Source organism: Mercenaria mercenaria, chromosome 5 (genome assembly GCF_021730395.1).
Source record: "Mercenaria mercenaria strain notata chromosome 5, MADL_Memer_1, whole genome shotgun sequence".
In the NCBI taxonomy this organism is placed as follows: Eukaryota; Metazoa; Mollusca; class Bivalvia; order Venerida; family Veneridae; genus Mercenaria; species Mercenaria mercenaria.
The window spans coordinates 26,589,931-26,605,113 of NC_069365.1; the positions used below are offsets into that span (position 1 = coordinate 26,589,931).

At 37.3% G+C, this 15,183-nt stretch overlaps 1 protein-coding gene and 1 non-coding gene across 4 annotated transcripts; one reads left to right on the forward strand and one right to left on the reverse strand.

The window, feature by feature from the left end:
- The first annotated feature begins 113 nt into the window (after positions 1 to 113).
- LOC128556941 (testis-expressed protein 26-like) lies at positions 114 to 14,957 on the forward strand. Of its 3 annotated transcripts, none has more exons than XM_053543002.1 (8): positions 114 to 226; positions 325 to 499; positions 3,563 to 3,656; positions 6,419 to 6,572; positions 7,801 to 7,951; positions 8,333 to 8,509; positions 11,837 to 11,998; positions 12,790 to 14,957. In XM_053543002.1, exons 1-8 carry the CDS (start codon positions 167 to 169, stop codon positions 13,044 to 13,046), a joined length of 1,230 nt encoding a protein of 409 aa, XP_053398977.1. In that variant the 5' UTR covers positions 114 to 166; the 3' UTR covers positions 13,047 to 14,957. The 3 variants fall into 3 exon arrangements, with proteins under 3 accessions (XP_053398977.1, XP_053398978.1, XP_053398979.1); XM_053543003.1 differs by having other exon boundaries at positions 160 to 226; positions 13,736 to 14,957; XM_053543004.1 differs by lacking the exons at positions 114 to 226; positions 325 to 499 and adding an exon at positions 861 to 894.
- On the reverse strand, positions 6,898 to 6,970 carry Trnar-ucg (transfer RNA arginine (anticodon UCG)). The gene has a single exon. It is a non-coding gene; the product is annotated as a tRNA-Arg (tRNA).
- Positions 14,958 to 15,183: the final 226 nt, after the last annotated feature.

Below are 15,183 nucleotides of genomic sequence, written 5' to 3' on the forward strand. Positions count from 1 at the left end.
ATTTAAGATATGTCATCTGCTGTCATTAATTCGATTCGCGTCTTTATCAAAAGTCGATAACTAGTCCTTGACAACCAGCATGACAACTATAAACTTATGAATAGTCACGTGGACAAAATTAGCTAATCAAAACTTCAGTAAATAAAGGTCAAGGGTTAAAGCAAAAATGGCGGCCGCCGTAATGACTGGCCCTGTAAATTATACAATGTTAAATACAGAAACAAGGGTAAGAATTATTAAGCCATAATTCTAGAATGAAATGTACTACGCGCTGAAATGACAATCTAAATCATCCGTGTTTTTACCAAATCGATTCTATTTTAGCTCGGAGAGGACACTATTGGACCGGGTTTAACAGAAGACTTGCAAAAGTTCTATGAAAGGGCAGATTCATTTAATGACAAGGCGAAATGTTTGGAATTATTAAATTCAATAACTTTAGGGGATACTGCTCAAAGAAGTACAGTGAAACGGCCGTATACAGCCGCCCCAGTATTCGGTAAGATTGTTTTTAAACCAGTCAATATTTCAGTCTTCCTATTTAAACATCAACAAAACGAAATATTTATTCAAGTTGTTAGTGGAGTGCAATACACTAAACCATTAATACTTAAAGCCCTGTACAATATGTAAACTAACTCTTTTGAAAAGCATTTTGGGATAGATCTTAATCTCATTGTCAAATATGATTAAGCTTTCATTTTTAAACAGCAATTAAAGACTCGATATCTAACAATGTATAAAGACACCAAACGATGATATTCATGAATAAATTTCATTGTGGATTTAAATATCTCAAGCATGTAGTAATAGGTCTTAAACATTTTAATGTTTAAAGTCATATCTAGAATTTGATACATAGATAGTGCAAAACAATGGAGAGTCTAAACAGAGGTATGACTTTCTTGTAATAAAAATAACTCATGATAAACATTTTTAAATTATGCGTCTTTCGGGCGTTTAACTGAAATTCAAAACAGTAAAAGCATATTTTGCGAAGAGTTAATGAAATAGACGATAACTAAGTGAAGCAGCAACAGCCTTGTTATGTTCTGTTAATTAAGCAGGTATTGATCATTTTGAATCATAAATATATTGCGTCTAGCCATCGCATTGACAAATCAATCGTATAGTATTGCATAAATCCTCTTACATTACAGTCTGTCGTATTGATATCACAAGATAAAATAAAATACACGGTTTATCTAACTAATTATTACGGATGCATTTTACAGTGGATTAATTTTAATAGTAACACAATGTTAAAATTTGATTATTAAAGTCTGTACGAATATAACTGGGTCTATTGGCGCCAAAAATGTTTATATATCTATAAAGAAGTAATCTGTTTATAGCGGATTAATCGGCTCAAGTCTTATTGGTTTGTGCAAATTGAAAATATTCAGCAGTAGAAACATAAACTCCAAGTATTTGTAAATATCTTTTACTCTCTTTCACAAAATTTACGACAACATAAAAGAGCTGCAAGAGAGCCTTGACGATGAATCATGCAGCTGTTCCGAAACGTGTTTGTCATGTCAGAATTTATGTGTTTTAAAAGAACTTAAATGTGTGTTAATGTAAACATTTTGTTTACACCCCAACGTTTACTTTCTTTTTCAGGCGCGGTATTTATAATAGCTCATTAATCTTCTTATCTGTGCTTAAATTCGCATAACTCAATCACATATACAGCTAGATAGATTGTAGTTCAAATTCCTGAAGTCTAGAGATAAAACCCATGCATTCAATTAAGCCATTAGCTAATGAAGAAAATCAAGCCTGTACAATGAAGGTAAACGCGGGGACGAAGTCTAGACCTGAAATGTATGAAACAATTTATTTACAAGCGAACATATAACCTGTGTTATGATAACACCCTTCCCACCCCACTACCTCTCCTACACCCAATCCGATACCGCGTTAAAGTTACCATCCAACACTTGACACAAATTGAGATTTTTGTCCAAACCGAGAATCGAACCCAGATCACAAGATCCGTAGTCCATCTTCTAACCATTGCGCCACAGACTTTATGAACCATAGAGATACAGTTGGTTGATCAGAGACTGGCAACGTTCATTGTTACGATCGGTCTCTCATGTATTCTGATCTTGATGGATGTCATAGATATTATTCATAAATGTGGGCGGTCCTTTGTTCATAGTGTGTTTTTGCAAATTATTATGTACAATCATTGAGTTCCGATTTTAGGAGACATAAATATATTACTTTTAGGTTTAAATCATTAAGTTCTCGGACTGTGATGTTTGAAATCAAAATTTAAAAGTAGTACTACATCTTGTTTAAGTTGGGACTATCACTTTTAATTAACGCAAGTTTTCTGTTAATGGAGAAATCTACGCAAACATGTCGGGAGTTATTCCTACCACAAAACAAAACTGCTCCGCGCGTTTCGACGTCGGAATATTTATACCATGTTCTTGCTTCGGCATATCTTCTGTCATTGCTTATACAGTAGCTTTGGTTGGGCGCCGAGCGTTTGTTTAAAGCACGTCTTCAGAAATGTTTTTCCTGATGTGAGCTTAATATAGAAAAGCATTGCTATAAACGTACCGTGACGTTCTACCGGCGATGTCAAAGAAATACGTGTTATTGTTTTTTTTTAGTGTAGTCTTAAATATTTTTGTTTTAAAGTCAACAGTCTGTGAATGTAATGAACGCCCCTTGAAGATCCTAGTAGTAAGTGCGTATACGGGTTGTCTGCACGTGACGTTTACACTCACGTGAATGTATGGAAATACAATAACATGATAAGCTCCGCCGCTTTTCAGTTCTCCTCTTATGAAACGGCGGTCAGTTAAGTTTATCTGGATTTAGAATCACAGCAAATACAGTTAAACCTGCTCACATAGACCTCAGGTGAATGATGGATGACCTTTTCTGTAATTCTTTCCGGAGAACATTCGTCTCGCGCACTAATCGAACTCGCGACATATACATCTACTGCGCCTGATCCCATGTATTGTTAGAGGCAGGCCCGGTAACACATTAAAAACAAAATACCTAAACAAAATTAACCTTCACATCTTTTAACTCATTATGGAATTTACATAGACTTACATTATATTAAAATGCATAAAAAAGAAACATTACTGACACTCGTATTCTTAATGGAAGAAATTCATAATAGAAATTGGAAACTTTAGATTTTTTTCTTAGCCGAACTTTTTTATTTTCGCTAAATTTGTCACAACCTGTGTACAATGTTTATACCAGACATACATTCTTTTATAACAAACCAATTTCGGTATTGTATATAATTGAATCTGTTATAGTCTTGCAATTAGAATTGATAAAAATGCACTTTTACTTTTAGAAGACTGCATAACACGGGACGATAAATTTGCGATAAACTGCGCTTTTTAGTATTATATATGGATGTCCTATTTAAATGAAATAAAACGTGTGTAAATATATACAGATTGTAATTTATTCATGTAAATGCGAGAGAAGGTAAGTGTTTATTCTGTACTTGGCCACGATGAAAACTTAATGAGATTTTTAGGTTAGAATTTTTACATTATGTATTGTGTTACAGGTGGAGATCATTCGAAAAATTTCCTTAGTCCATACCAAACGTCTTACAACCGAGACTACCCACTGAAACAGCCCATAGACACTGTAGCTCTCAGGTAAGACATTTTTATATCATTTCTGTATCAACGTGGTAAGATTAGAAAAAAGTACTGACTGATTTATTTTAGCTCAATTTTGGTTAAAGAAAGAAGAAGCTATTTGAATTATTCTCGGGTTTATTTCCCTATAAAACCAGGATTGGTGCCAGATGAGGGTGTTCGCAATCCTAGTAAGGCTCGAACCCACAACCTCCCGGTTGAGCGGTTGATGCCTTAATCTCTAGAGCTTCGCTCCTCTTTTTTTATTATGTATTGAAATAACCACAATAAACACGAACAATGTAGTTATTTCTTTAAATGCAATTTAGATGACTGACCCTGTTAACGTCTGGATGAGCGTCCCTGTGAACGTTTTAATGATTCGTTATCGTCTAGATGTGTCTCTGTTACATTAACATCTAAATGAGTATCTATGGTAACGTCTAAATGAGTGTCTGTGTAAACGTCTAGAGTGAATGTCTCTGTTAACGTCTAAATGAGTGTTGAGTGTCTCTATAAACGCCTAGATAAATGTCTCTGTAAATGTTTAGATGAGTGTCTCTGCTAAAGTCTACACGAGTGTCCTAGTTAACCTATTGAGGAGTGTCTCTGTTAGTGTCTAGATGAATGTCTTTCTGAAGTCTTGATGGGTGTCTCTGCTATTGGCTTGGTGGGTGTCTCTGCTATTGTCTTGGTGGGTGTCTCTGCTAATGTTTTAATGGGTGTCTCTGCTAACGTCTTAATGGGTGTCTCTGCTAACGTCTTGATGGGTGTCTCTGCTAAAGTCTAGATGGGTGTCTCTGCTAACGTTTTGATGGGTGTCTCTGCAAAAGTCTTGATGAATGTCTCTGCTAACGTCTTGATGGATGTCTCTGCTAACGTCTTGATGGGTGTCTATGGGTGTCTCTGCTAACGTCTTGATGGATGTCTCTGCTAACGTCTTGATGGATGTCTCTGCTAGCGTCTTGATGAGTGTCTCTGCTAACGTCTTGATGGATGTCCCTGCTAACGTCTTGATGGGTGTCTCTGAAAACGTCTTGATAGATATTGATTGTTGTCTCTGCTAACGTCTTAATGGGTGTCTCTGCTAACGTCGTAATGGGTGACTCTGCTTAAGTCTTGATGGGTGTCTCTGCTTAGTTTGATGGATGTCTCTGCTAACGCTCAGTCTTGATGGATGTCTCTGCTATACTTTTTAGTGTCCTCTGCTAACGTCCTGCTAACGTCTTGATGAGTGTCTCTTCTAACGCCTTAATGGGTATCTCTGCTAACATCTTGATAGTGTCTCTGCTAATGTATTGATGGGTGTATCTGCTAACGTCTTGATGGGTGTTTCTGCTAACGTCTTGATAGGTGTCTCTGCTAATGTATTGTTGGGTGTCTCTGCTAACGTCTTGATGGGTGTTTCTGCTAACGTCTTAATGGGTGTCTCTGCTAAAGTCTTGATGGATGTCTCTGCTAACGTCTTGATGGGTGTCTCTGCTAACGTCTTGATGGATGTTGATGGGTTGTCTCTATGAAAACTGTACTTGCTAGTTGGATACTGTAATGTTGTCTCTCTGCTAACGTCTTAATGGGTGCTCTACTAACGTTGTAATGGGTGTCTCTTCTAAGTCTTAATGGGTATCTCTGCTAAATCTTGATAGGATGTCTTGCTAAAGTATTGATGGTTTTATCTGCTAACGTCTTGATGGATGTTCTACGTCTTAAGGTGTCTTGCAATCTGAGATGTCTCTGCTAACGTCTTTGTTCTTCAATAGGTCTCTGCTAACACTTGATAGGTGCCTCTGCTAAGTCTTGATGGGTGTCTCTGCTAACGTCTTGATGGGTGTCTCTTCTAACGCCTTAATGGGTATCTCTGCTAACATCTTGATAGGTGTCTCTGCTAATGTATTGATGGGTGTCTCTGCTAAAGTCTTGATGGATGTCTCTGCTAACGTCTTGATGGGTGTTTCTGCTAACGTCTTAATGGGTGTCTCTGCTAAAGTCTTGATGGATGGTCTCTGCTAAGCGTTCTTGATGGGTGTCTCTGCTAACGTCTTGATGGTGTCTTGTATATGGTGTACCTCTGCTAACGTCTTGTTTCATATCCCTGTCTTGATGGGTGTCTCTGCGGCCTTGATGGATGTCTCTGCTAACGTCTTGATGGGTGTCTCTGCTAACGCCTTGATGGATGTCTCTGCTTACGTCTTGATGGGTGTCTCGGCTAATGTCTTGATGGGTGTCTCTGCTAACGTCTTGATGAGTGTCTCTGCTAACGTCTTGATGGGTGTCGCTGCTAACGTCTTGATGGGTGTCTCTGAAAACTTCTTGGCTGTGTCTGTGAACGTCTAAATGACGGTATCTTTTAACGCCTGGATGTGTGTCACTGTAAATGTCTAGATTAATATCTCTGTTAACTTCTATATGAGCGTCTTTGTAAACGTGTAACTGAGTTTCTGCGCTAACATCTAACTGAGTGTACTTTTCGGTGTCTTGATAAGTGTCTCTATTACCGCTTAAATGAGTGTCTTTGTTAACGTCTAAGTGAGTGTTGTCTCGGTAAACGTTTAAACGAGTATCTCTGTTTATTAACGTCTGAATGAGTGTCTCTATAAACGTCTAGATGATGATCACTGTTACGACTTATAAAGACGTGATTGTTTATAAACTAACATCATCAACTGCTTTAAAAAAGAACGCTTGTATTTGATAGCGGCCCGAACGTTGTGTTAGTTTTAAGAAAGCGTCATGTATAGAGTAGCATTTGAATTACCCATATAAGAAGTTTTATTTTCTAGACCGATGACTTCACAAGGATTTGCACCTCAGATGGGTCCCGGACCGGACACCCACTATGAAAACGAGTTCAAAAATAAGCCGATAAGATCAACAACTCCACTGAGGCCCGGTTCATCTACAGGAAATAGGGCCAACAATCCACATCCGCCACAGGTAACATTACTGTTTAAAGTTTTCTACTTCATTTCGTTTGTAATTAATATGCAAAGTATACTAATTTTGTACTTGATGTCATTGAAACAAAAAAAAGACAGGCTTTAACTAACTTTTTGAGAGGAAAAACTAGTTTTGCTTTGCGAAATGCATATTTCTTAGCTAAGGAGGAGGCATCAGTGGTGCCAAGATGATATCAGTTATGCAGTTACCAGGAACGTTGTACCTTTAGATTCGGAAATCCTTATGAATACGACATTGATTTCAACCTGATTAATGAAAAGAATTGTACTGGCTTGTTCAATAATGATAAACAACAAAAATGTGATCCCGACGAGACTCGAACTCGCAATCTTCTGATTCGAAGTCAGACGCCTTATCCATTAGGCCACGGGACCGATATATTATCTTCGAATTCTTTAAGTTCAATGACTGGTAAGGAAAACAACCTGAAGTGGGTTTTTTATTGTTTCATATTCGTATCCTTTTGTAAAACGTTTAGCTTTAAACATTATTATACATGTATATACTAATCCCTTATGATAACGTGGTTCTCTCGCAAACGCGAGAACGCGTCCATTTCATGATAATTGATAAAATGATAGTTCCTATTGCTTGTGCAATACGTGACAAGTAAATATCATTATTTGTTTCATTTCAATAAGTATATGGCAAAATACCTCAGACGGATAAAATGCAGGTACCAATAGCAAATTATCAACTCGTTTTCCACGAGTTCGAATCCTCATGAGGTTTCCCTATCCGTCTTCAATTCATTTCCCCTATTGTTCGATTCTTTCTTGTATTGTTTGTATTTGCGTTTGTTTTTATATAACATACGTTCATTATTTACTTTCTATTTATATATGTTTAGTACATGAATTTAACTAATATCATCTTTGATATGATATTAAACTTTTCTAATCTGCCAAGTCGGCTTCAGATATTTCTCTGTCGTTGTGTCATAGAGAAAATGAAAAACTCTGTTTTTATACTAAAATAAAATGAAAATTAACTGCCGTTGCTGAGTTTTGAACCCATGCGGCAAAAGATCTGATGAGAATAAGCAGTATGCTTTACATCTGAACTAATTTGTAATTGGTACGAAAGCGTGAAATGTTTAAATATTGGCAAAGTTACAAAAATGTTGAATTCCCTATGAGCCTATGAGGGCATAGTACTTTAGTAGTAACTTCAACTTAGTTTTTTCCCATTGTTTTGTTTTCAGTCATTTCTAGTTTGGAAATTCCCTCGAGGAGGATGGAAGAACACGGAGGGTGGCCGCTGGTCAGAGGAAATGACGGATGAAAAAATCAAGCAGGTGCATAGAAGACTATGCCAGTCCACGTACCAGTCCGACTATTTAGGTTCTCCACAAGGTTGGTGTCTGTCCTGTTAAATCTTAATAACAATGTAGAGACCCCGGGAAAAGTAGACATCTATCTTCTGTTGATATCTATCTTTGGCGGTTTCAAAATATGTCCCATCTATGTATGCAAATGTCAGTTGTGGCTTGTAATAAAACTTGTAAACAATTGAACGATAAACAAAAAGCGTTATCATTTGTTTTATCAAGGAATTAAGGAAGAAAAAGTCGCTGTCAAATATAAAATATAACAGCCACCAACTGTGTTAATTTTACCACACAGTGTGTAAAAATAAGAAATATTGCAATAAAAACCTTGAGTAATCTCTTTGCCACATAAGGTCATAAATTAAAAAACAATGTATCGAATTATATGAATGGCTTTTGTTACCAGGTTTTGAGCTAAAATCCGCGTACTCACTACCGCCAGACTGGAAAGAGAACGTTCCTTACACACTTGATTCAGTACAGAGGTATTGCTACCAGAAAACGACCAACCCGGAGGAGCTTCAACTGCCAGTTAACAGATATGGCAGCAACAGAAAGAAGCATATTGCTGCCAGTGGCACTAGTAAGTATTCACTACATGCTACATGCAGATTGCTGCTGTCTGCGCTAGAAGGTATCCATAACGTACTGTATGTAGATTCCTTCCAGTGGCATAATTAGGGATCCATACCATACTTTATGTTGACTGTTGCTAGTGCAATGAGTAGTTATGTATAACGCATTATACACAGATTGCTGCCAGTCATCACACTATGTGCAGATTGCTAGTGGCACTAGTATGTATCTTTTCCGCACTGTGTGCAAACTGCTGTCAGTCATCACACTATGTGCAGATTGCCAGTGGCACTAGTATGTATCTGTAACGCACTTTGTGCAGACTGCTGCAAGTCATCACACTATGTGCAGATTTTCAGTGGAACTAGTACGTATCTGTACCGCACTGTGTGCAGACTGCTACCAGTCATCACACTATGTGCAAATTGCCAGTGGCACTAGTATATATCTGTAACGCACTGTGTGCAGATTGCTGGCAGTAATCACACTATGTGCAGATTGCCAGTGGCACTAGTATAGTATGTATCTGTAACGCACTGTGTGCAGACTGCTTCCAGTCATTACACTATGTTCAGATTGCCAGTGGCACTAGTATGTATCTGTAACGCACTGTGTGCAGATTGCTGGCAGTAATCACACTATGTGCAGATTGCCAGTGGCACTAGTATGTATCTGTACTATGTGCAGATTGCCAGTGGCACTAGTATGTATCTATAACGCAATTTGTGCAGACTGCTGCCAGTCATCACACTATGTGCAAATTGCCAGTGGCACTAGAATGTATCTGTACCGCACTGTGTGCAGACTGCTACCAGTCATCACACTATGTGCAGATTGCCAGTGGCACTAGTATGTATCTGTAACGCATTTTGTGCAGATTGCTGCCAGTCATCACACTATGTGCAGATTGCCAGTAGCACTAGTATGTATCTGTAATGCACTGTGTGCAGACTGCTACCAGTCATCACACTATGTGCAGATTGCCAGTGGCACTAGTATGTACCTGTAACGCACTGTGTGCAGACTGCTACCAGTCATCACACTATGTGCAGATTGCCAGTGGCACTAGTATGTATCTGTAACGCACGGTGTGCAGATTGCTGGCAGTAATCACACTATGTGCAGATTGTCAGTGGCACTAGTATGTATCTTACTATGTGTATCTGTAACGCACTGTGTGCAGACTGCTGCCAGTCATCACACTATCTGCAGATTGCCAGTGGCACTAGTGTGTATCTGTACCGCACTGTGTGCAGACTTCCGCCAGTCATCACACTATGTGCAGATTGCCAGTGGCACTAGTGTGTATCTGTACCGCACTGTGTGCAGACTGCCGCCACTCATCACACTATGTGCAGATTGCCAGTGGCACTAGTGTGTATCTGTACCGCACTGTGTGCAGGCTGCCGCCAGTCATCACACTATGTGCAGATTGCCAGTGGCACTAGTGTGTATCTGTACCGCACTGTGTGCAGGCTGCCGCCAGTCATCACACTATGTGCAGATTGCCAGTGGCACTAGTGTGTATCTGTACCGCACTGTGTGCAGACTGCCGCCAGTCATCACACTATGTGCAGATTACCAGTGGCACTAGTATGTATCTGTACCGCACTGTGTGCAGACTGCCGCCAGTCATCACACCATGTGCAGATTACCAGTGGCACTAGTATGTATTTATAACGCACTGTGTGCAGATTGCTGACTATGGCTGTAGTACGTATCATCATATCAAATTGCTGCAAGTAATAATATTAGGAGATATTAACGCGCTATTAGCAGATTGCTGCCAATGGCGATATAAAGTATCATCACATTATGTGCAGATGACTACCAGTGGCACTAGGGCACCGGTAGATATCGCATACTGCTGCCAGTGGCACTAAGAGGTTTCATCACACTATGTGCAGATTACTGTTAGCAGCACTAGTTGGTATCGTTAATCTATGTTCGTATTGCTGCCAGTGGCAATAGTTATCCATAATGCACTATGTTCAGATTGCTGCCACTGACGCTAGTTGGTATCATTAGCTTACTTATCTGTACTTTCCCGACTCGCTCATTGCACAAGTGTATAATTCTATTTTATTGACCTGTCAAAATGCATATTGATTACATGGTCGGTGCACAGAATATTTAATCTTCGGTTTATTTTCGGTACATTCCGTACAGTGTACGGAAAGTAACATGCATTTAAAATGGTTTATATTTAAAGCGTGTATACGAAGGTTTGATAGTCACGATAGCTCAGTGGTCAATGCCAGTAGCATGAAACCTCGAGCTCTTAAGATCGAATCCGTGCAGTATCTGTATTTTCTTTTCACAAACACTTTGTACATGTACATTTTATCTAATATTTCCTCCATTGTATTTTTACAACTTTTTAAAAAATATTTTTATCTCTTTTTTAATTTCTTTTCTTTAATATCATTTTTATTCACGGTTTATTTCAGTATATTACAATTTCATAGATATTAATTAAAACAAGCCATATTCATGATTCAGTTTCGATCGCTATAAATAAACCAATAAACAATTAAAAATGAAAATAAAAAAATGTTCTTACTTATGGGCTCGAACTAGCAATTTCCCGCATAAAAGCCATGTATTGTAACCACTGAGCCATCGATACGAACGACAAATAAGGGTTTCACTTACAATACTAATAATGGCATTTAGACACATAACCAAAATTTATTTCCGTAAAACATACGGATAGCACCGAAGTTGGGCCGAATATTATAATATCGAACGCACAGAGCGTATAATGTATGCACATTTGACAGGTTAAAAAAATAGCACAATACGTTTCAGTACACCCTGAATGTTTCAGGCTCTTATTCTGTCGGCTTAGGAGAAAATACCATACCTAAACACAAGAAAATTATAATCAGTGCGTAGTGAAATATTTTGAATGAAATGATGAAAATGAAACCAAAACAATTGCACAGTCGTCTACAGCTAAATTAGGTAACACAATTTAACAGGAGCTACACTAGATTGCCAGAATGCCAGAATAAGCATTACACCAAAAAATTAGGAAGCTACACATGGTATGCATGTAGCAGATTCGACAAAAGAATGATATCAGTTTCATAGGTGCATACATTGCGGAGCTGGGAACATTAATTCATACATTGTTAACATTATGATAATAGAAACCTAAGCAAATAAAAAAAACTTGGCAAAGAAAATAAAATGCTCATAGAACAGCGTACAATACAACGTTGGAAGTGCAGAAGCTGCAATTGTCCGACAGTAACTTAATACAACAGGGAAAACCCAATTCCATGTATACTTCAGTTTATTATTACATTCTCTTGAATTATATTTTCAGTTCCCACAGCATCTAGTCGGCACAAGCATATACGTAACAGAACAACGTATGATCGCCACTACAATGATAATTCCGACGCTGTAACGCAACAAATACGAGACGTCGGACATAAACTTGGAGCCGAGGCTCTCCGAAAATACTACGAGGCAGCTTCCGGCGACGGTAAATAAAGCACATCACGCACTTAATATCTAATTTTACTAAATATTGTGAAGCTTTTGCTGCATAATTTTCATAAAGTTCTGCACCTAATTTGCTAAATGACCAGTAATTCCATATTGTGAATAAAAAAGACAGCATTTCGGGACAATGTAAGTATGCACTTGCACCATAAAAGTCTTTATTGTTTCATTTGAACATTTTGCATGATTTTTCAGAATTGTGAAGTTGTATGTATTTAAAAAATTAAACTTTGCTTAAAATTGTGTAAATATTTTAATACTGACTGTTAAACACTCGTTTACTTATGTCATATTAACTGTTGACAACTGGGCTGGTAATATTGACTGGTAAAATGCTGCATAGTAGGTTTAAACAATAGTTTGCAGCTAATTAAGCATTTCTGATGGAAACCATTATTGATTAATTAGTAGCTACAAGCAAGATTCTTGCCCTGCAGTTTTAAGCATATTTCCTTCTGTTCAGTTTTAAAATTTAAAATTTATATGCAGACATATTTCTTGATGCGGAGAGCTAAAAATACTCGAAACAATGCAGATAAATTAATTTACAGTACTAAATTTACATTTACTCCTTCATAAATACAAACACGCTGTAAATTGGCGAAATTGTCAAATTAAAGAAACTTTAAGAAGCATTACAGACATTGTGTTCATTGTGTGAACCATCTTGTACCAGTCAGTATTGCCCGCCCCTACTTCTCACTGCAGCTGACTGTTCTCTGGCTTGCATGACGTGTTTATTGTTGTTTTGTACTCATATTTTACTTTCAGATCGAGTCATGGCTAAACATCTTCTAGAGGCTTACGGCGGGCGTCGGTTACCGCCGACGCCTGTCCAAACACCACCACAGGCTCCCTTAGTCGCCCGTCCGCCGTCGGCAAGACCGCCGACAAGAATTTCACATAGGTCAAATACGCCGGCTAGCACTCCAGTTACCCCACCATATGTGCCTCTGCCCCCGGCTAAAGACCCAAATGCTACTAGAATGTCTTTCAATGTTTATTCTCCACCGCAGGCGTTACATTGATAACTGTTGTTAGAATTTCACATTGTGCTTAGATCTTAGTCAATCTCGAAGATGTTGTTCAATCTATTTATCATTTATTTCTTAATGATAAAAGAAAAATATTAAAAAATATTATTTTTTGGACATGTTATCTTTGTGGTATAATTTGTAATGTCTAAACGAATACTTTAAGTATTGAATAGCAAAGTTATTGTCATTTATTGTCAGTACTTTTTAATAACAATGTGATGTAATAAATTATTGAATTGTTAAGTATTAGGTATTTGCATTTTCTTTCAAATGTGTTTAAACGTGTGTTTTTTTTACAAAGATCTGACTTTTTTACAATACAGAGAAGATTATATTGTACAATAAATTAGAAGTGCTGCTTTTATAGTTGATAGCCCTTAAGAGTTATTCTAAAGATAGGTAAATAATATTTGTTCAATATGAATTCAAATTTCATATACTGATATAAAAGACCGCTTTATATTGTAAAACCCTGTATTAGATTTTCGACTTTTATTCGTATTCATATAACTTATGTTATAATGTGTGTATAAAAGACGTATTATTCAACATTACATATAGGCAATTATTCAAGTACACTGTATTATAATAAATATTACACACTTTGACCCTTGTATCTATCGAATGTTGAATCTCATTTGTAAACTGAATGATATGAACACTTTCAATTTCACTATCAGAGCGCGTTGCTAAGCGACCAAGGACTTCGTCATTCCTACCACCAATAGAGACCACCGTGAAGCGACCGCACCTGGTGAATGCTGACCTGTGCCGTGTGTCTCAGTGGGCGGGGCCAGAATAAAACTATAACTCGAGCAGAACTGTGTTACGTTGGGATGACAGTTAATGTTCCTGCAATATTATCTTCATTGTGTGCATTAATACATCATTCATGTATAAAACTTGATTGTATAGGGGATAGTAAAATATTCTTAGATGAAACCGATCCTGACACACTCTATTTCGATTTCTAAGGCAGAAGTCTCCCTAAATGGAACAGTCTGGTTTCACTATGTTAGAAATATATTTATATTTATATTTAGCCAAGTATTTAAACATTATAATATTGAAGTGAACTGTTAAAGTGATCTATCATTACCTTAATTCATAAACTATTATAATAGTACCTTCATTTAATATGACATCCAAGTGGCTACTATTTTTTCTAGAACAATTGCATTTTCGACTTTAACGTCAATATCATAATTGCAAATATTTTCCTATATAGATTTTGTGTGGCTAGACACCAACTTACCTGCCCGACAGACTGTTTACCTTCCTGATAGATAGCCTGTCCTATAGATGGCAGAAAGTTTCCGTGTACTCCCGATCATGATGCTTTTCATTGTAGTGTTTGATTGAAAGAGCGGTTGTCTCTATACACAGTGAAGATTTGGAACACACATACGTGCCTTGCAATATATGTCTTAACTGGTCAACTGATCCTATGTATTTTGTTTCGTGTAGGATCAGACAGACTATTAACATTTAAATTTTTATTTGGAAGATCACACAGATAAACTTTCTAGGCTACTTTAGATCAATTGTTAGTTTTATTGTGCAAAACATCACTGAGAAGTTGCTATAGGTGACAAAGAGGATATGCTTTAGCCTGTATACCACACTGCTATTCTAGGTTTGGAAAATTGTCCTTTGGTGAATTAAATAAAAGGAAGATAAATCAAGATAAACAGATTGGACATATGGCTATCCGATAATTCATATTGTGAGAAAAAAAATTACTACTAAAAGAGACTAATTGTGGCCAATTTTACCCAGTATTTTGTGTATTCTGTGATATTTACCCTTTGGTATTGTTAAATTCCATTGTTTTATTATGTTTCAGATGTATTTATACCTGTGTAGCGCATTTCAAATAAAACTAGCATTTTAATAACTGTATATTACGTTCTCTAACTCTTCCTTTCCTATACAATGTGGCTGCGTTGATTACTTCCCGTGTCGGATAAATGCATTTCGCTACATTTTCATAATGTCAGGAGTTGTGTTACGGGAGAGAATAGTTTTCAATTATCAACATGCGTCTCGTCCACTAAATAAAGGACCGGTGCTATTTCCCTGAAAATCGAGATATTTCTCTGTGTAGAACTGCTGTCTGCAAGCAAAC

What these genes read in the sequence shown, in the direction of transcription:
- LOC128556941 (XM_053543002.1), top strand. Translation starts at nt 167, where the DNA reads ATGGCGGCCGCCGTAATGACTGGCCCTGTAAATTATACAATGTTAAAT. An exon ending in ACAATCCACATCCGCCACAG is followed by an intron (nt 6,573 to 7,800) that starts GTAACATTACTG and finishes TTTTGTTTTCAG; the next exon opens with TCATTTCTAGTTTGGAAATT. An exon ending in TATTGCTGCCAGTGGCACTA is followed by an intron (nt 8,510 to 11,836) that starts GTAAGTATTCAC and finishes TTATATTTTCAG; the next exon opens with TTCCCACAGCATCTAGTCGG.